Raw genomic sequence first — 21542 nt, 5'->3', positions numbered from 1 at the left:
ACATTATTTGAACATTAAAATATCCAAAATATTTATCATAAATTATAAACATGATCAATTAAAAATGGTAAATAGTAGCCTTTTTCACTACTACTATTACCTATTTATTATTATTATTATTTTATTATTATTTACCTATCATTAATAATATTATTATTATTGCCGTTGTCATTGCATTGCAGTATGTTTCTCTTCTATTTTCTCACAATCATGTGACTCCACAGAGGCGTTTAACCTAAAGGGATAATCCTGAAATGGGACTAGAGTCCTGAATGTTGGCTCGTATTTGCACAATGATCTTGTTGGGTTGAAGGATCCAGGGAGCTTCATTTAATACATTAATGAGCGTTTGTAGTTTGTAGTAATGTTAAGCACAGATTTTTTACTTATGACAATGCTGCAAATTGCAATAGCAATGTGCCTTGCTACAATAATAAAAGGTAAGAATTTTCTTTAAAAATTTCTATTAAATGTATTGTACTTTCTTGCATGTTTTATATAATTTATAATATCAGCATGTTTTTTAAATTAGAATGTCTAATACTGCTTGCTGAAATCCATTACAACAACAATGACAACAACAATAATAATTAAAAAATTATTATTATTATTATTGTGATGATGATGATGATGATGATGATAAACAGGTTTATATATCTGTAAAATAAAAGTCACAGGTTTACACCTTACTTATTTGCTGAAGCTTTCCTAACCTACTTGAAAGCAGCTTCATATTCACTGGGGAATTTGTTATGATGGGGATTGAATCAGCTGGACCTTCATACACTGTGGAAATTGTGAAAGTGGAAATAAACTGGTGTTTGGCTTTTTTTTAACCTTTCTATTCTGGAGAAGTCCAACCCAATCAAAATCTCTTTGATGATTGCAAAAAGTAACGTGAAACTTGTTTCTGGAATGTAAATGTTGAATCCTTCTCAAGAATTTTAATAAATGTTACAGAAACCTTTCCAAATACATAAACAACTAAATTATTTGTTAAAATACTTGTGCATAATTAATATAATATAAAAATAATACTAACATAAAAATAATAACATAAAAAATATAATATTTCTAAATAATATATAAAGATGTTCTAAAAGCATGTTTATAAATATTCCTTTAGAACCTAAAATTTTATGTCAAAACCAAATCCATACAGATACAATACAATATCAGACAAAAGTTTGGAAATACCTTGTCCTCCACTGTTTTTTCTTTATTTTTTATTATCTTCTACATTGTATGATAATACTGACATCCCAACTATGAAAGAACATGCATTGAATTATGTAATAAACAAATATTATGTTTTATATTTTTGATTTTCCAAAGTAGCTACAGGCAAACTCTTCTCTTATCAGATTCACGACTGTGTCACCTGGAATGTTTTTCAATTCACAGCTGTGCATTGTCAAGTGTTAATGTGTGACATTTCTTGCCTCCTTAATGTGCTTTAGACTATCAGTTGTCTTGTACAGAGTCAATAACCCTGTTAGTGCTATTACAACTAGTGTACAAATCCATATTATGGCAAAAAAACAGTCAATAAAGTAAAGAGAAAAGACAGTCCATCATAACTTAAAGAAATGAAGGTCAGTCAATTTGAAAAATCTTAAGAACACAATCTCAAGACTGTGTCCCCAAGAGCAGTTTTCAAAACCATCAAAGACTATGATGAAGGACAGCCACAGAAAAGGAAGTCCAAGATCTACCTTTGCTGCAAAGGATTAGTTTATTAGAATGACCAGCCTTAGAAACTACAAACATCATTGCTTTTCAGAGTTCAAGTGGAAGACATTTCAACATATACTATTCAGAGGAGATTGCATGAGTCAGGTCTTTGTAGGTGAATTGTTGCAAAGAAAACTATACTTCAGAAGAACAACAAGCAATGATTTGATTGGCCAAGAAACAAGAGATTTTTGTTCTAACTGCTGTATGTTTGATAGATATACTGTACATTAGTTCCCGAATGTGTAGTTCCCAATGTGAAGCATGGAGGAGGAGATGTGGGGATGTACTGCTGGTGACGCTGTTGGTGATGTAGTAAAAATTCAGGGCACAGTTAATCAGCATGCCTACCATATAATTTGGCAGCCACATGCCATCTCATCTGGTTTGCACATTTGCTTTCCAAACAGGGCATTGACCCCAAACACACTTTTAGGTTATGAAAGAGCTATTTGTTCAAGAAAAAGAGTGATGGAGTGCTGCATCAGATGGCCTGGCCTAAACAATCACCCACAATAAATCCAGATGAGATGATTTGGGATGAGTTAAACCTGAGAGTGAAGGAAAAGCAGCCAACAAGCACTCAATAACTCAAAACCATTTCAGGTGACAACCTCATGAGGCTGAGAATGCCAAGAATGTGCAAAGTTGTCATCAAAACAAACAGTGGCTACTTTTGAAAAATCAAAAATATAAAACATATTCTGGGTTATCTAACATAGTTTTGTTTACTACATAGTTCTGTACAGTACATGTTCTTTCATAGATTTGGTGTCTTAAGTATTAATGTACAATGTAGAAAATAACACCAAAATAAACACTTAAGGAGAAAGTGTGTACATATTTTTGACTGGTTGATTATATATAAATCATTTTTACAATCACCTAGAAAAACAAATGGTATCTAACATCCTCCTAATTCAGCATTCTAATAACACAAAATTAACTAATTCATAATATACAGCTATAAATATAAGCTTAAAAAAAACAGCCTTAATAAATAGATAGTGAAATACTACAATCTGGAGATAGTTATCAGATAAAAAATAAATCAAATTGTAGCATTCTCTAATGGCTCCATCTCTTCCCTTCTAATTTTTTGTTTTGTTATTGAACATGCCGCTCTCTCATAGTAAAAGTAATACAGTGCTTCATACAGTCAGTATTTTATAGTTGGATGTTATACTGTAGGTATAAATGTAAAAATAAAAATGCAATTCTGACTCATGGCATAATAACTTCTCGTGAACATAAGATTAGCTATTGATCATGGTGATAATTAGATGCAGTTGGTGCTTGGCTGTTGGCCTAATATACTAGGGCAACCTTGTACGCACTAGTTAGTGCACTTCTCCCCTGCAGCTGTAGCCATTAACCTACTTTGAGTCCACATGGGATTTCCAGCCTTAGCTTAGAGACGGGATTTATTTGTTAACCTCATAGCATTAAAATCAATATGAAGCCAGTAGGAAGGTTCATCAAACGGATTAGCAGTGTGTCATTGAGGTGCACAGCTGTGTTGGTTTAGAGATAACCTGAATAATGGAGTAGAAATTCAAGTTGTCTGTCCAACACTGATAAAAACTTGATGGTGTTTTTCTGTCCAAAGGGACATCATGGTTCTTTGACATAAACCTAAATTCAATATGTATGCAAGATAAAATCAGGTTAACAGGGAGCCTGTGACATATTGACAATTTGTGGTGCTAGAGTGTTGAAGTTATAACTATATGACACAAAAATAATTTGTACTATATTGGATGGTTTGAATAATACAAAGGGACATATTTTTAAAAAAAGAAAACAAAACTAAACTAAACAAAAAAAAACAATATAACTTCAAAGAAGTGTAAAGTGTCAAGATGAACCTTCACTGTTTCTGGCTAAGTGTGTATTTAAGGAGGGATTTGGCATGTTGCTTGTCTTGAGGCAGTGAACACCTGAGGAGAGCGTTTATAACTGCTTTTCCTGCTGCTCTCTGAGGGGGCTGCATAGGAAGAAATCCTCTTTCACAGTTCCAGAGTGAGACTCCGGGGAGAGTCTGGTGCTTGTGTTATAAGGGAATGCATTTTTTTTACCCTGTGATAAAATTAACTACAGGATGTCCCAGAAGTCTCAGTACATAAGGGGAACGTAAGACTTTTTTTTTAGCTAAATGCAACTTTATTTACCAAAACAACCTCCACATGATTGCCATTTCTTTGTAAACCCACTGTGATGGGACCAAGTGGCTAGCAAATCCTGCATTCAGAGAACTAAACTTGCAACACTAGAAATAAAAAAATAGAAAACAATGTAGATGCTCTGCAGAATAGACAAGAAGCAGTCGGATTGAGCAGAAAGGGAAGGACACAAAAAAGCCCTTCATAAAAATTATATTTATGTCTTCTATTCTATTTAGCAGCTAATGTAAAATGAAAGAGGTTGCCGTTGATAGTCAGTGGTTAGTATTGAAAGTAAAAAACTATTAGCTGGCTTTTATTATTTAGGCATGAGAGAAATTTGGCTCTTACTTACAGGCACAGGCAGACAGCAGAGCTAAGGAAATTTTAATATCATGGTGTTTATCATGTATTAAATATTTGGCATAAATTTATTTAGTATTGCAATTTTTCTTCAATTTTAGATAGAAAGAGCTAAGTTGACATGGATAAAAAACAGTTTTTATAAAAGAAATGCACACAAGAGGACAAAGGTATGACTAACATTTGTTTAACTGTTGATGAGATACTAAAAGAATAAACAGGTTAAGCATTCTAAACCTATGCAGAACTGTGTGTCCTGAGGTGGTTTTCTGCTCGCAACTTTATTTTCTACTTTATGGTCACAGTCAGCGTTCAAGTTAAAATACTATTAAATGCAGTCAGTATCCAGCCAGTAGTGCAAATAGCAAATATGTTACATAAAATATATAGCCTTTCTTTCAGCTGAGACCAGTCTGGACTTCCTTCACTGTTGTTTTCAAGGTGTTGTGACCTACAGAACTGAGTTACTTGGTGTTTAATAATTTGATCTTTAATACCATTGTTATACCTTTGTGAGTACTTTTATATTTTTTGAATGTTACAAAAATGTACCTGTACAGCAGCCTTTACAAATACAATATAAGCAGCCTACCCTTTATTCCCATAAAATATAAAGACATATTTATTAACTAAACCTAATTTATGATTTCCTGTAGGAACAAAAGGGGAGGAGCTATCAAAAGACCTTAGAAACTCTTTACCAGAACTGACCTACCAGATCACCAATGCAGATCATTTCTTTCTGAAAGATACCAGTCAGGCCTTAATGGGGAACTCTACAAAACAGTTACAGACACAATCCTTCATCATCACCAAGCTCATTGGGAAGCCTGCTATCAACATCAGCTTTGGGCCTATAGCTGTAGAACAGCCTATCCCTCTAGATTTGATTAACACTGGTACCAGGGTCAGAGTTTTCACACTGACTCGTCAGGTGCGTTCCGCATCTCCCATTATACATCTGTTGTTTTATGCAACAACCAAGATAGAAGACATAATGGATTTTTCAGGTCATGTCAGTTCAAAGCAGACTGACAAAGGATACATATGTGTCACAGCATATGCCTTGTGGAAATTGCAAGAGATTAGAGGTACTTGCTCCATTTCTGAAAATGGGGGTTTCTGTTTGGCCCAGTTAAGGCCTGAGCTAGCATGGTTTACTCCAAGGAGTGGCAGATCCAGCAGAGAGCACAGAGCTTCTTCACGAGGGACCGTTGTGGAGCTTTACTATCAGACCAGACGCAGTCCTACCAACCAGTGTATCCCTCAAGACAGCAAAAAATGGCATAATCCAATTAATGAAGAAATCAGTATACAGCAATCTGGATCTATCCTGATGAAAATTGGCTATGTAAATCTCTTACGGTCTCCTCCAGGAAACCCTATGTTCATGCGCCTGCGTCTGGGTGGTGCTGTGATAATCCAGACTTCTTCTAAACCTCTGAAGACCACTGACACAGCCACCTTCTATGTTTTTTTGTCCAGCATCTCTCTGCTAAAGCATTTCATTCTCAGGTGAGCATTTCTTGCTACAGGACTGCTGTTGCTTGAAACTGTTGACTGTTAAGGAACTGTTTTCGTCCAGCTGTGACACTAAGGTATGTCATTTTCATTGCTATTCTGAGAATGGACCACCCGTCATGATCTAGTTTAAACTCTTAGTGTGGTGGTTACTTTCCATGTTCTGGGTAGGGTGAGGACAAGACACTTAACATAGTAACTGAGGTAAAAAAAAAAAAAAAAAAAGAATTGTAAAGAGGGTGTACCTGATTCTGTTCTGGCAATGTAGAACAAAATCAAGGTGATATTTAGTTTCTTTCATTTAAAGTTTGTCAAATTGATATGCTGTCCTGTGATCTAAAATCCGTTACTATTACTATTACTACTACAACTATTTTGATGGAACAAGAGTACAACTTATCAGGACAGGGGCAGTTTTTATTGCAGTTACTGTACCGGTCTGCGGTGGAAACGCCTAGTCTTTACTGATCAGTTTACATCCTTATTCTTTTCTGTGGCCCTAAAGAATAGACCAGTGGACAAAAATTGGATTTCTCTGCAGGGTTGCTGGCATTAGTCTGTGTAATAGAGTTATTGTTGCACTTAATTGAGAGAAGTCAGTTAACATAATTATAAAGGGAACATTTTGGAGCTCACAAAACTTATATTATATATGTCCCACTGCACAGAGACCCATGACCTGCTGTAGTTCTTCAAGTCTCACATTTGGCCTCTTAGGAGAATTTTCTCAACCTGCCATGGAAACGCTTACTAGCAGAATGCCACCACTGTTTGCCATAGTGACAACAGTTATGTCCTTATATTTTAGCTTTTGTTTAAGGGTCTTGTTTCAGTCCTGTCATTTATTTGGTCCTTGTAGTGAACACCTGTTCTGTTATAGCACATGAATTGCTTTAATTTCTTCTTATTCATCTTATTCATTGTTACTGTGCATTTCTTTGCCTTGTTTATTTTATTTTGATTATCTACAGTACAAACTTGCTGGTTTTGACCCTCACCTTATTTACTTTATGGATAATCCCTATACAACTCTGCCTGCCTGTGTTCTGACCTTTCCAAAATGTCACTAATTATAACTCGATAGATTGTCCTTGCTAAAACATTTGATGATCATCCACACTCTTATCCACCTAAATTACTTATGTTATATAATAATAAATTGATATAAATAAAAAAAATAGAAAGTTTGGTCGTTTGGTATTTCTGAAGATATGACTAGCTGCTTTTTTTTTTTTTAAAGATTTGGTCAGACCTGAATAGGTTTGTTAATAGTAGGTGTAATGGGGATAGTTACACCGAAAAAAAAAAAAGATCCCATTACAATCCCCTCTCAAGTCTTTATTTTTTTGGTTTCGTTGTTTAAATCCAAAGGTGCAGTTTTCTTAGTTGTAAATATCAGGAAATAAAAGCAAACACTCTAATATGTTTTCTAAATACATATATACTGTGCTTTTGAAAAGTTTTCAGATCCCCTTCACTTTTAAACATTTTGTTATGTTGCAGCCTGATACAATCATTCAAATAGATTTTATTTTCGCTTTAATCTACACTTAGTACCATAATGACAAATGTAGGGACATAAGGATTGTATGTAGAGTATATGTTTCAATACATGTCCCAATTTTGCCTCCCAACACCAACTCCACTTTATAATTAAGAGCATTTTGTTTCTATCTTAAACACAAATCTTGACACATTAATTCTCAGCTCAATTAATTTTTATAACTAGAAATTTTAAAAGTCACTGTTCCATAATCAGGAAAATAATGGAGAAAATTATTTGGTAGCACTTTATTTCATAACGTTCCATTAATTTGTGTGTGTGGGGGAATTCTCCCCATAAATAATGCATCAACTTAATGGAGCAAGGAAACAAATAGCCAATAATTGCTCGACTCCTTTGGGCAGAGATGAACTCATTAGAGAAGGTGCTGTGTTGTGCAAAAGCAAACAGCACAATCTGTTCTTCAGAACCCCAGCACACTGGCACAGATGAGTGCAAACCATTCTGTTGCCACGGATTAAAACAAATAAAACCAGTTGTTGTTTTATGAGGCTCCTACTAGTATATTTAATAAAAAGAAGTTGTAATTAATTTTCTATTTCTATCTTGTGACCCATAATATCCCTTATTCCTTATATATCTATCTAAAATATGTTTAGTGGGCTTGAGGCTTACATTTACATTTACAACTGAGCAGTGGAAGCTTGGTGGTGCTGGGATACGGTCCACTGAGCTACCACCTCCCCAAATATGATTGCATGTATAACAGGGGTCTTCTTGATGTGTATGATTGTCACACTAAAGGTTTCATGCTTTGTACATTTACATTAATAATAATAATAATAATAATAATAGCATTTGGCAAACCCCCTTATCCAGAGTGACTTACATTTATCTCATTCAAACAACTGAGCAGCTATGGAGATATAGAGATAAAGGAGCCACCTGGGCAGTTTGGTGTGGCTGGGATTTAAACTCATGGCCTGACAATTTTAATTTGATTCTAATGTCCAATGCCTTCACCCCTAAGCTACCGCCTCCCCTGAGGTCAGGGCCAACTGTATATTGTACTTATGGAGCACACTTTTTGCACTAGGCTATTGTGATGAAAAAACAAGTTTGCAGTAGCATTCCAGTAAAGGGAGATCTTAATGCTAAAGCATAGAAAAGACATCATTGGCAATTTTGCAACAAAACAAAAATAATAGAATTTATGATCCAGTGTCCACATACATCTCTGCTCTTGACTTTTAGACCTGCACTAATGATTAATCAAAATAGTAAATCAAAAGAAAACGTTATTTAAACCTTCTGGTTGATGCTTTTAAAGACAATGTAGAAGTGTGGACTAATCTACCTAAAAGTTTGCTTTTAAAAAGCTCTTTGAAAAATCATCATTGTTTGGTGCCTTTAGTAGAATAAAGTTATAATGTGGATTATTTAGCAGAAAAAAATCTGGAGTCTTTATCCTTAAAATCTTCTTTCCTTTTTCAATGGATATCACTGTTCAGAGTGGGGTAAAGCATGAGTGCAACCCAGTTTCTCGATAAGATTGATTTGATCCTCAGACAACTCTTTGGTCCACTTCACTCATCTCTCCAAGATTGAGTCCGGACCTCAGGGGTTAAGATAGATAATCTGTGGGCTGATTGAAAATTAGTGGAGGTCTTTACACTTGGCAAACTTTATTTTTTTTTTAGTTAGGACTAGGGCAGTGTTATGTAAGTAGTTGTTTAAAAGTAGACCTTTTAAAATTAACTAAAAATGCACCAAAACATAGTGATTAGTTTAGTTTTAGTTTTAGAGTTGTCTCTATCATTTTGGAGGGGATTGTGAGCGATAAAAGGAGCTTATTTCATGGACATTTACTAAAATTAAAGACAGCTGTTAACACATCAAAAGTACAACATGCATGACAAATAAAAAACTGTAATTGTTTGGCAGAGCGCATAAGGTGACAAGTTAAACACTTGACAACGTGTTGTTATACGAAAATAATATTCTATTACATACATGGAACTATGTACTCTGCATTCCTTCCACCTTTCAAACCACTAGCCACAGACAACTGTGTCATTATTGTTCTCACAATCTACTGAAAATAAAGCATTGTCTTTCTTGGTTGTAGCATTCGGGAGCCCCAATGCACTACGACAATCCTGTCATAAGTCATTGCAGAGTTTAAAATATTATTATTAGCTTGATAATGTCAAGGATATATTAATGCAGCATTAAAGAGAAATAAGAAAATAATGGTGATACTCATTTAAAGTATTATTAAACTAAACCCACACAAAGCTCAAGTTGAGGCGGTGACTGAATTCTGAATAAGAATAGATTTGTAGATTAAAGGCAGCTCAATAGTTAGGCCTTAATAGAAAAATGTATTCCTTTAGTTTTTTCCTGAAAGAAAGAATGTCATGGTGTCTTTTGTTTAATATACAGTTATAGTATTAGTTAAAAGTATTAAAATAACCCAAAACATTGCTACAGTAAAAATGCAATTGATAATCTAAATAAATCCTCTTGTAAAAGTTTAAGAACATTTTAAGATTTTCCATTTAAGTTAAAGTAGAAAAGTAAAAATTTCTTTTTTTTAAAAGATGAGCAAATGAAAAAGACATATTTCTCAGTTTTTAACCACATATTGATTTTAAATGCTGATTTAAAAGTAATTCTGTTTTTGCCCACAATATCTAAAGCTTTAAATCTTTTTTTACATTTATTTTCAGATTTTCATTATACTAAATGTAAGCCCTTAATGTAAATCCACATATACTACATTATAATACTTAATCAAAATGAACACCTTAATCATTTTTTTTCCCAGTCAGTTCTGTCTTTATTTGTACTAGGAATTTCTTCCATCATGATTCTTATTTTCCATTCAGCTAAACCTTCCCTCTACTACTCATCCAGGGCCTGTTTTTTGGGCTGAAAATAGGCCACATACAGACGAACTCCCTCGCTTTTTCTCCCTCTCCTTCTCTTTGTCTCCACTCCTCCGTGCTTCCTTTGCTCTATTCCTGTCTCTCTGAATCTCACCGTCTCACAGACAGAGTAACTCATCAGCAAGGCTAAAAAAAATCCACTCTACAAGAGAATGTGTGCGTGTACAGACTGCAGAGTGAACACGTGCTGAGTTTATGTGCTGGTGCCAAGACGTGAACATTGGGATGATGTTGTAATTATAAGCTCTTTTACTTCTGTTGAAGAGAAACAGTCAATAAGTCAGTATACTCTGACAGCACTTTGAAGTACATAATCAGAATTTCGAATCACACTGGCAAATCTTTGTAACCTTGTCAGTCAGGATTCTGATTGGATGAAAGGTGTTTGCTTAATCCTAATTCTAAATGAATTTACTGACTATAAACAACTGCAACCATAGTAACACAGTCACAGTTGCATACAGAATGAGACAGCTATTGCATTTTCCAAGTATGTTATTTAGTAAATTGCATGTTATTTCATTTATATGGCGGATATGGTAATTTTGATAAATGGTGTGAGGCACAAGATAAATTTGATGAACTGAAAATAAAGGTAAGAAATAAATATTATCAAATTGTGTAATTATCGATTACAACTTTAACTTGTCAATGCTTGAAGATTTCCATGGTATAAGCAAAATAAACCACAGCTACGTGTGCGTTCTGCTGAGCATAAATTTGCTTGTAAGTCAGGGTGTAAAGCCAGTCCATCTTTTAAAGTGGTGACTCAGTTTTCCATCTCTTGTGTATTTTAGACTGATACGTGGTGATTATAGGATTAGGCTCTATAGCACAAAAAGAGGTATTAAAGGTATTTTAGTAATTGATGCCCTTATCTGGACATGCTAAACAAGGGTATAACATTACACATACACTATCACAAGGAGGTGATACTGTAACTCAGTGGTTAAAGCATTGGACTTTGGATCGGAAGGCCACACCATCCCAACCAAATCAAGCTACCACTGGGCCCTTGAGCAAGGCGCTTAGCCCCCATAGCTGCTCAGTTTTATGAGCGAGATAAATGTAAGTTGCACTGAATAGGGCAATTGCCAAATACTGTAAAATAGAATAGATATTTGGTGGTGTAAACGATCTTATCAATAGCTACATTTACAGACTAAGTTCTGGGCTTAATATTTCATGGTGTACTTGTACATTTGAACTTTTATGATCTCATGCTCTCTCTCTTTTGTTTATTTGTTCCTGTAGCTGCAATTGAAGGTGTCTATGTCCCATGATCATTAATATCCACATAAAGAAATCTTCATACAAAACATAAAGAAAACTAAAATGGATTCTAGGCATATTTACAATTTTTACTCTTTCAGTGGCTGCATCTTTTACAAAATGACTAATTACATTCCAACATAGTAGTTAGAATAGGACTTGTGTTCAGCTACATCCACTCATAACTAAGCAACAAAACCATCATTATGAGATTGATATAAAAAAGTTTCCTGAGTTGTTTTTTTTTATTTAATACAAATTAAATAAAAAGAAATATTGAAAATAAATTGATTTAAACATTTACACCAACAAAAAACAGATATGCTTTGATTGACTTGTTGCTATGTAAGTTGTTATTTGATGAGCCTGTAAAGTAGCAGATAGTCTGTAAGTTTCATCATCAGTTAATATAGTTATGATGCTTGGTAAAATGTTTTTATTGAAATTATATTATTTGAGCATCACATTTCTTGAGTTGCTTTTGTGCATGCCTGCAATTGTATGTCAATATCCTACATTTTCTTATTTATTCATTGTTAAGTTTTATATTGTTTACTATACAGTTATTTAATGATAATTATTTGTTATTTATAAATCATTAATTTACAATGATTTAAAAAGGAATTTGCCTAACAAGGTTTATTGTGTTTTCAAGCTGTTATGGGACATTGAGCTCCGATCATAAAACTAGATTGAAATATGTTCTAGCTGTGCTGGTGTTTTTGATAAAGTCATGTTATGTGGCCAGAGATCCTGTCACCAGAATGTTTTTTTTACAAATCAAATTACAAGATCAGATCTGCTTGTATTTTTATAGAAATGCAAAAAAAAAAAAAAAAGATATAATAGATGCATATCTATATAAAGTCATTTATTATTTACTGGTAGAATCTCCAATAAATGTTTCTTGTAGCAGCTGATCACACATGCACAACAGTAAGAAACAGTTTTTTTAAACCATTCCTCTCCAAAAAAACCTTGTTATTAATCAATAGTCCTTGAAGGTCCTGCCTAAATAGCCTGTTTGGGTCTTTCCACAGCATGCCAATTAGCTTAAAGCCTGGACATTCCAAAACTTACATTTTCTACTTTTTCTTTATTTTCATATGTTGTTGAGTTGCTTGTATGCCAACAAGCCAACATGCCAACAAGCTTCACGTGATGGACTGCCAATCTTATATTCTCCTGTACATCTTAAAATCAAACTTAGATATCAAAAGATAGGTCTAAAAATATTGATGTATGGCATCTATGTATAATAATATTATACTTGTTTAAGGAGAGACTTTTGTATTGGTACAGGCACACAAAATTACCTTATTCTACACTTCTTCTTCTTCTTCTGTCGGCTTCTCCCATTAGGGGTCGCCACAGCGGCTCATCCAAATCAAATCAAATAAAATCAAATATTTATTTGTCACATACACATACATACAGGGTACGACATGCAGTGAAATGCTTATTACGACAGGTTCGGCATGAGGGAATAGGATGGGGAGAAAAATAATACAAAGAAAAAGAAGACTGATAAATAAAGTATAAAAAACTATATAAAATAAAATATAAGAATATATAAAGATATAAATACATATATATGACAGTTTAAAGTGTCGTGGTGCGAAAGGTGAGATATGTACAGAGAAGAAGTGTGATGATGGAGAGAGTGGGACAGTTTTTAGATCCTGGGTGTCTCCTGGTTTAAACTCCGAATGGCCTGCGCAACAGAGAAAAGAGTCCATTATTAGCATGGCTGAGGTCCTTCATAATCTTTCTGGCTCTGGTCCGGCACTGCGTGCTGTAGATGTCCTGCAGGTTAGGGAGCTCGGTGTGGATGGTACGTTCAGCTGAACCTACCCCCCCTCTGGAGAGCTCGCTTGTCCTGCATGGTGCTGTTCCCAAACCAGGAAGTGATGCTACCCTTCAGAACGCTCTCAATGGTGCAGGTGTAGAAATCTTTAGCACCTGAGAGGGTAGTTTAAAATCCCTTAAGCGTCTCAGATGGTACAGACGCTGCCGGGATTTCTTCACCAGGGTGTTGGTGAAACAGGACCAAGACAGGTCCTGTGTGTGTGAACACCAAGGTACCAGAAACTGTCCACTCTCTTCACTGGGGTCCCGCTGATGTTTAGCGGTTCGTATGACCGCTCCTGCTGAAGTTCATGATTAACTCCTTAGTCTTGCTCTTGACTCAGGAGAAGGTTGTTCTCCTGGCACCATCTCTCCAGGTTTTAACCTCCTGTAGGTAGGCCGTCTCATCGTTGTTGGAGATCAGGCCCACCACAACGGTGTCATCAGCAAACTTGATAATGGTGGTGGAGTTGGAAGTGGCCACACAATCATACGTGTACAGAGAGTACAGCAGGGGGCTCAGAACAAAACCCTGGGGAGCTCCAGTGCTGAGGGTGAGGGTGGATGAAGTGTGTTTTCCCACCCGAATGGCTTGTAGTCTGTCTGTCAGGAAGCTGGAGATCCATTAACACATCGGCATGCTGAGTCCCAGGACCTCCAACTTAGAGGTGAGTGTGGAGGGAATTATGGTGTTAAATGCTGAACTGTAATCCACAAACAGCATCTTTGTATAATTCCTATTTCTGTGGTCCAGGTGGCTCATCGTAGTGTGAAGGATGAGCAATGGCGTCCTCAGTAGAACGGTTCTGACGGGACGCGAACTGTAGTGGGTCCAGTGTGTCCGGTAGTGAGGCAGTGATGAAGTCTCTGACCAGTCTCTAGAAGCACTTCAACACTACTGGGGTCATGGCTACAGGGCGATAGTCGTTAAGGCAGGCGAGCTGGGGTTTCTTCAGGACAGAAACAATGGTGGACTGTTTAAAACATGAGGGGACAACAGATTGTTCCAGTGAGAGGTTGAATATCTCAGTGAACACCGGTGCTAGCTGGTTAGCGCAGTCTTTCAGAACGCAACCTGTGATGCCATCTGGTCCTGCTGCCTTCCTGGTATTCACCCTCTTGAATGCCCTCCTCACGTCATGCTCCGAGATGGTAAACCTGTTTACCTCTCCGGCTCTCTCGGCATGCACGCTGGTTGTGCCGCTAGCGTGGTTAGCTGCAGCCTTGAAACGAGCGTAAAAGGTGTTTAGCTCGTCTGCCAGAGAAGCGTTCGCATTCACTATCCTAGAAGATGGTGTTCTATAGTCCGTTATTGTTCTTAGTCCCTGCCACAGGCTCCTAGAGCCACCATGTTGGAACTGTGACTCTAGTTTCCTCCCTTAGCGCCGCTTTGCATTTTTCACTGCTCTGCGAACACTGTAAAACGCAGCCCTGTACTCCTCCATGTCCCCGGTGGCGAGCCCCGTGTTGTAGACAGTGGAGCAGGATCTCAGAGCATCGCGGATGGTTTTATCCACGTTCTTATAGTGTTTTTTTGCACCGTATAATCCGCTAGTTTCCCGATGAATCCCACAACCGCTTCCGTAAACATGTTGAAGTCATCAGAGCTGCACCTGAACATGTCCCAGTCTGCATCATCCAAACCGTCCTGCAGAGCGGCCACCGATTGGTCCGTCCAGAGCGCGACCTCCCTCTGAACCGGAGCTTCCTGTTTCGGCGTTTGATTGTAAACAGGCATGAGGAAGATGGTGGCATGGTCCGATTTCCCAAACGGTGGACGTGATTGTGCCTTGTAGCTGTTCTTTCATCTGTCTCCATACCTCTCTGTCTGCTACATCTGCCTCTTTCAACCCAACTACCTGCATGTCTTCCCTCACCACATCCAAAACCGCCTCCTTGGCCTTCCTCTTATCCTCCTTCCTGGTGGCTCCATCCTCAGCATTCTCCTACCGATATACCCCATGTCCCTCCTCTGCACATGTCCAAACCATCTCAATCTCACCTCACTCACCTTGTCTCCAAAACGTCCTACATGTGTTGTCCCTCTAATAAACTAATTTCTAATCCTGTCCATCCTTGTCACTCCCAATTAAAACCTTATCTTCAGCTCTGCTACCCCCAGCAGTACACCATACAACATTGCAGGTCTCACCACAGTCCTATAAACAGTCCTTTCCATTTCACTCTTGCAGATACCCTTCTATCACAAAACACTCCTGCACTCTTTTCTTTACATCTCTAACACACACTCCGTTATATTGCACTGTTGACCCCCAGTACCTGAACTCCTCCACCTTCTGAACCTCTTTTTCCTGCAACTGCACCACTCCACTGCAAACAGAAAAGGGCTCAGAGCCGATCCTTGATGCAGTCCAACCTCCACCTTGAACCAGTCTGTCGTTCCTACTGCCCACTTTAAGGCTGTCACTTTGTCCTCATACATGTCCTGCACCACCCTCACATACTTCTCTGACACACCTGACTTCCTCATACAATACCACAACTCCTCTCTAGGCACCCTGTCGTACACTTTCTCTAAATCCACAAACACACAATGCAACTCCTTCTGACCTTCTCTATACTTCTCCATCAACATTCTCAAAACAAATAATGCATCTGTGGTGCTCTTAAACAGTACTGCTGCTCACAGATGGTCACCTCTTCTCTCAGCCTGGCTTCCACTAATCTTTCCTATAACTTAATGGTCTAACTGATCAACTTTATTCCCCTGTAGTTACTGCAGGTCTGCACATCTACCTTACTCTTAAAGATCTGTACCAGCACACTCCTTCTTAAATCCTCAGGCATCCTCTCACCTTCCAAAATCCTGTTAAACAATCTTGTTAAAAACTCCACTGCCATCTCTCTTAAACATCTCCATGCTTCTAGCAGTATGTCATCTGTTCCAACCGACTTGCTCTCACTTACTCTTTACTAATCCTATCCACTTCCTGCTTCACCATGTCCACACCATCCAACCTTCTCTCTCTCATTTTCCTTGTTTATCAGCTGCTCAAAATACTCCCTCTATCTCCTCAACACACTCTCCTCACTAGTCAACACATTTCCATCCCCATCCTTTATTGCTCTAATTTGCACATCCTTCCCAGCTTGGTCCCTCTGCCTGGCCAATCGGTACAAATTATTTTCTCCTTCCTTAGTCTCCAACTACTCATACAGCTCCTCATATGCCTGTCCCTAGGCTTTTGCCACATCCCTCTTCAACTGCTGTCGCATCTCCTTGTACTTCTGCCTACTTTTCTTTTTACTCTGTCTGTTTTGCCAACCTCTTTCTCCTTATGCTGTCCTGCACTTCCTCATTCCACCACCATCCTCCTTCTTCCTAAAATAAGTGTTCACCACTGCCATTTCCATCCTTAGCAATCCTGAACACACAGCATATCTACCTTTCTCCTCTCCATCATATCAGCTAACTCAGTCCCTTTACCAGTCATAGTACCAACATTTAAAGTACCAACCCTAACCTCCACTCTCCTTCACTTCTCCTTTTCCTGCCATCTCTGTAGTCATCTTCCTTCTCTCCCTCTCCTCCTTCGGCCAAGAGTAGCCCAATTTCCACCGGTACCCTGTTGGCTAACGATACCTGTGGCAGTCGTCGGTAACCCGGGCCTCGACTGATCTTGTATGAAATTCTCTTTCGTGATCCGCATGTTTGATTTGGCACATGTTTTTACGCTGGATGCCCTTCCTAACGCATCCCTTCCCATTTTTACGGGCTTGGGACCGGCACTAAGAGTGCACTGGCTTGTACACAAACTTTTACAAAAACCATGGGGTTATGCTTATGGTCTTGTGACAGGTTCTTATTTAACACAGTTAATTATTTCACTTTAAAGTAGTGAGGAACATTTTCTAAAACCGAGAGAGATAAAAGGTAAGATATTACCTGTTGTGAAATCGTTGTTTTTCCTAAAGGAAAAAAAATATGATAAAGTACAAAAAGTTAAAAAGTTGAAAAATCTGCTAAACTACATTAATGCAATAAAAATACTTTATTTTGAAACCTGCCTGCCCAGATGAAGAGCTTTTACTCAGATTACAAAATTGAATGAAATGCTTATAAACAGATCTAAATCTATGATCATGTAGTCTTCTGGTGTACTATTAGCTTACCAAACCAATCTTGCATTAAATAACATTACAAAACAAAATCATGAGCTTCTGTTCCAATCTACAAATCTGCAGTCTTTACAAGAAGCTTAATCTTTGCTGTAGCCTGTGTTTCAGGAAGGTGTGGCCAAAACCATCAAAACCATCTCCTCTGTCTTCTTCACTTTCAAAGTACGATGATTCATGTTACACCATTCTACCAACCCTTTGTATCTCAGAATTGCCATTGGACAGGCAGAAGTATCAGCTTTAATCACATTACTGTGTCTCAATACTGCTGGTTCTGCACTTCTAAAGGCGTTTATTAACAATAATTGGCTGAGTCATCTTTTGTTCAAAAACCTAGTAACATGATATAGTATTGTTCGGTAAATAAAGGGTTAAAATGTATTTTGGCATGTTATTCTCAGCCACTTGGGTTGTGCTGAGTGTTAATAATAAAGAAATAATCAATGCGCATGTCATGTGGTGTCTTGAAATGTAAAAGATATTACATTTGCAATTCATCATTCCTTCAACAATTGTGATCAATTTAGCTATAGGCACAGCAAATAAGAACCCTGATTGGCAATCTATCATGCTTCACCATTTTTGTTATTGTGGCAGCATGATGTTTTTCCCTACAAAAATAGCACTGTATATTTCTTTATTTACTGTATATTTTATTTAACAGAATTGTTTAGTGGTTTTCTAATAGTGGATCGAACTGAGAGTTTAGAAATGTTAAGAGGTTTCTGTATTCTGTTTTTCTGTAATTGGTCTCTTACAACCGTCTGAAATCTGTAACAAGACTTTGTGTTTGAAGTCACATTTCATTAAGTCTAACACTTATTAGCCTATTAGTCATTACCCAAGAGGTTAATTTAAATGTATATATTCAGTATAAGGCAAAACAGGTTTGTCAATACTTTAAGTATGTATTGTCTTTCTCTAATTGTATCCTAAAATTGAGATAAGATCACATTTACCCTGGTAGTGTTACATGAGCTTGAAGAGATGTAACAGGGAATGTAGTTCTATAAAAAATTATCTCAAGGTGCCATGAATTGCATACACAAAGTTGTTTAAAAGTGTGTGCCAATGAAGCAGCTATGCAGAGAAACATCTAATGTGAGAGCATATCAGTTCTCCAAGCACAATGCGCTTTGCAATGCACAAGCAATTTCTTTTTCCACTGCTTTCTCAAGCCAGCATATACAAAAGGGCTTCCCAGACTTCTTGGGCAAAAATGACCACAAATTGACATTAAGCATTCCCATTTTGTCATGAAATACTGTCACGCTTGTAAATACATACTTAATATTTTGGGATTTTTTTTATTGTTGTTATTTTGCTTCACGGAGCCTGTCACTCAGTGTTGACAAGAAACTAGCAAAGGTGGGAGATGAGAGAAGTGTGTAGAAGTGGAAAGCAGCTGTTACTCGTGGGGCCCTACAGCCTATGCAGCCTATGCAGCATTGCAAAAAAGGACATTTTGAAGTGTACATTAAACTCTATAAGTAATATAGAACTACGACATTTTCAAAGCTGAGTACAGAAAAAACACTTCCTTAAGCAAGTTTTCTTTGTCAGGGACTAGGGGTATAATCAGTCTAAAAATCCAAATGAGGAGGTTAGTGCAGTAAAGAAACAAAACACAGCGCAAGAATGAATTCGAAAAATAGATGAACAAAAAGCCTTTACAAATGTGGCTTGTTTAAAATAGTAATGTTTCAAATTAGTAACACAATCTCCCTCTGTACATTTTATTGAAGTGTGGCTTGGCAGACTTATCAACTCCTACAAAAAAAACATTCCTTTAAGTTATTTATTACTGTTTTTTACTGAATGTTACTTGATTATAATGTATATTTATTATTTCCTAACTGGTTTCTGAGGTTGTTTTACTTAAAAAGAAAAATGACGAATAAAGTCATCATCAGAAATAGAAGTTGGTAAAGACCACATAATTGGTATCTAGGCCCTGACTGATAAAAAATAGAATTAAGGGGGGATTACTTTCTTTTCCCCTATAACTGTTAAACAATTATAAATGAAATTATTATTCATTGCTTAGTAATATCTGAGTTACTTATTTTGGTAATAGTAACTTAGTCTGGAAAAAATGGTGCATCCACAACTTATTTGTTGCTCAACAGTGTATGTGTTGAGCCACATAAAAAACAGCATGACTCTGTTCATGATTTTAATGAATTGGTGTTGACAGAGAGAGAAGCAGAGTGGAAAAGAGACATATTGGGGTTGGACAGAGATAGCAGAGCTTGTCAGAGTGCTGTCGGCCATGCTCGATCCTCCTTCCCACTTTAGCCGCTTCGCTGTCTGCTCTCCTGCTGCTCTGCATAAGTTCCGGAGGAGTTCTCAGCTTGGCACACGTCTCACTTTCCATTTCTGTGCACTGGACAGCGGGGACAGGCAAAGTGTCTGGCTGGCTGGTGGATAAAGCTTAAAAAAAATGCATGTTAAGACTGGAGAGGAGGCTGAGACTGTGAGGCACAGTCGGCTTAATGTTCCTCCGAGCTGCACGGCTCACAAGCGATTACGGCTTTGAGTGAAATGGTGCATGAACACAATCTCATTCTCTCGCTACCACATGCTGAGAGGAGAAACTCAGTGTACCCATGAGCAGCCAGGGTTTAAAAACGCTGGGGAAACAGGCAAGTCATTGACTGAACTAAAAAAAATGGGTGTGTGTGTGTGTGAGCACACTTGCGTGTGTGTGTTGTAAATATAGTAGTAAAGGTTATTCAGGGCCAAAAGAAAATGATAGAGATAAATAAGGCTTGTCAATTTTCTGTCTGTCGGAAACAAATATCTTTTACCTGTCTCTGGAACATCATTTTCACCTCACACAAACTCACTCAAGAGTCACATACATTTTTCCTTCTTTCAGTAAATTCTCATTATGGTCCTCATGGTTGTTTTTAAAATAAAATTAAAAACTGCTGAAACTAATCAAAGAACTCTGCAAATATTTTGCATATGTAGATAAAATATACCCAAGAAACTTGTTAACAGTTCCTGAGAGGGGGTGCTTTTATAGTAAATGAAACAGTAATTTTCCTAAAGAACCCCCCAAATTGTTTTATTTCTCGCAGTATAGCAGTGTCATCCTAGCGTACTTTACTATTCATGTATAGTTAAATTTAATTTTTAAATTTAACTTCTGTTATCACTTATGTTTTAGCAACTGTAGTCAATGTTTTGAAAACACATTGCCTGTGAAACAGTCATTTTTATTTCCAATGCAGATTAATCCAAACTTTGAAAGCAAACCTCAGTAGTCAAGAAACAGGTCATGTGGTCTACAAATTAAACCATGGTGGTCTACAAATTAGGTTCACTAATCAGAATAATACTGCTTGGGAAAGTCAACTGTGTTTAATCAGTTGTTTGGTGAATGAGAACACTGAATGAATATTTAAAGGGTACCATGTTGGCTGGGAAATGGAGTTGTTGGCTTGGTGTGACTTAACAGCTATAAACAGTCATCGCCTTACCAGCCTTTGTTTCTCTCTTTTAAGATTCCTAACTTCACGTTCCCAATTGCAAAGCATAAATTCCTATCCTGAAGACTAACTTCAATGCAAAAGCACGAAAGTAACGAGGACACTGCAAAAATACAACAAATGACAAAGAAAAGCCTACTTGACTACTTTACTTGATTTGACATTCAGGCTTCTGTATAGTTTAAGATGCTGATTAAGTTAGAGCTTTATTAGATAAATAAATAAATTGTCAATCAATGATTACCCACACTTTGTAATCATTTTTAATCATAGTTTTTATTTATTTTTTATGCCTGCCCTGCAAGTACCTTTGAATTAGTCCTTGCAATAAAAATTATTAATAACATGTTAGAATTAGTACATTAATATAAACCTGTCATTTTCAGTTGCACTGCTGCCTGAACCACCGTGATCAAAAACAACTCAGCTTCAAAGCAGTATCCAGCATGCTGTGGTATTATTCATAATATATAATACACCAGGAGTGTATTATATTTGAGTTAAACACAATATATAAATAAATCAAACATTACATTAAAATAATATTTAG

General features: G+C 36.9%; 1 protein-coding gene across 1 annotated transcript in view; it reads left to right on the top strand.

The window, feature by feature from the left end:
* Positions 1-381: 381 nt before the first annotated feature.
* LOC310739480 (transmembrane protein 132D) overlaps positions 382-21542 on the top strand; it is a gene marked incomplete at its 3' end in the record, with an annotated part of 40051 nt that continues 18890 nt past the window's right edge. Inside the window, exons 1-2 of the mRNA XM_083565404.1 lie at positions 382-440; positions 4916-5774. Of these exons, the coding sequence (XP_083421530.1) occupies positions 389-440; positions 4916-5774 (911 nt within the window). The 5' untranslated portion in view covers positions 382-388. The remainder of the gene's footprint in view (positions 441-4915; positions 5775-21542) is intronic.

This window comes from Silurus aristotelis, assembly GCF_946808225.1.
Source record: "Silurus aristotelis genome assembly, chromosome: 16".
In the NCBI taxonomy this organism is placed as follows: Eukaryota; Metazoa; Chordata; class Actinopteri; order Siluriformes; family Siluridae; genus Silurus; species Silurus aristotelis.
This window is presented reverse-complemented; position numbering and strand designations above follow the sequence as displayed.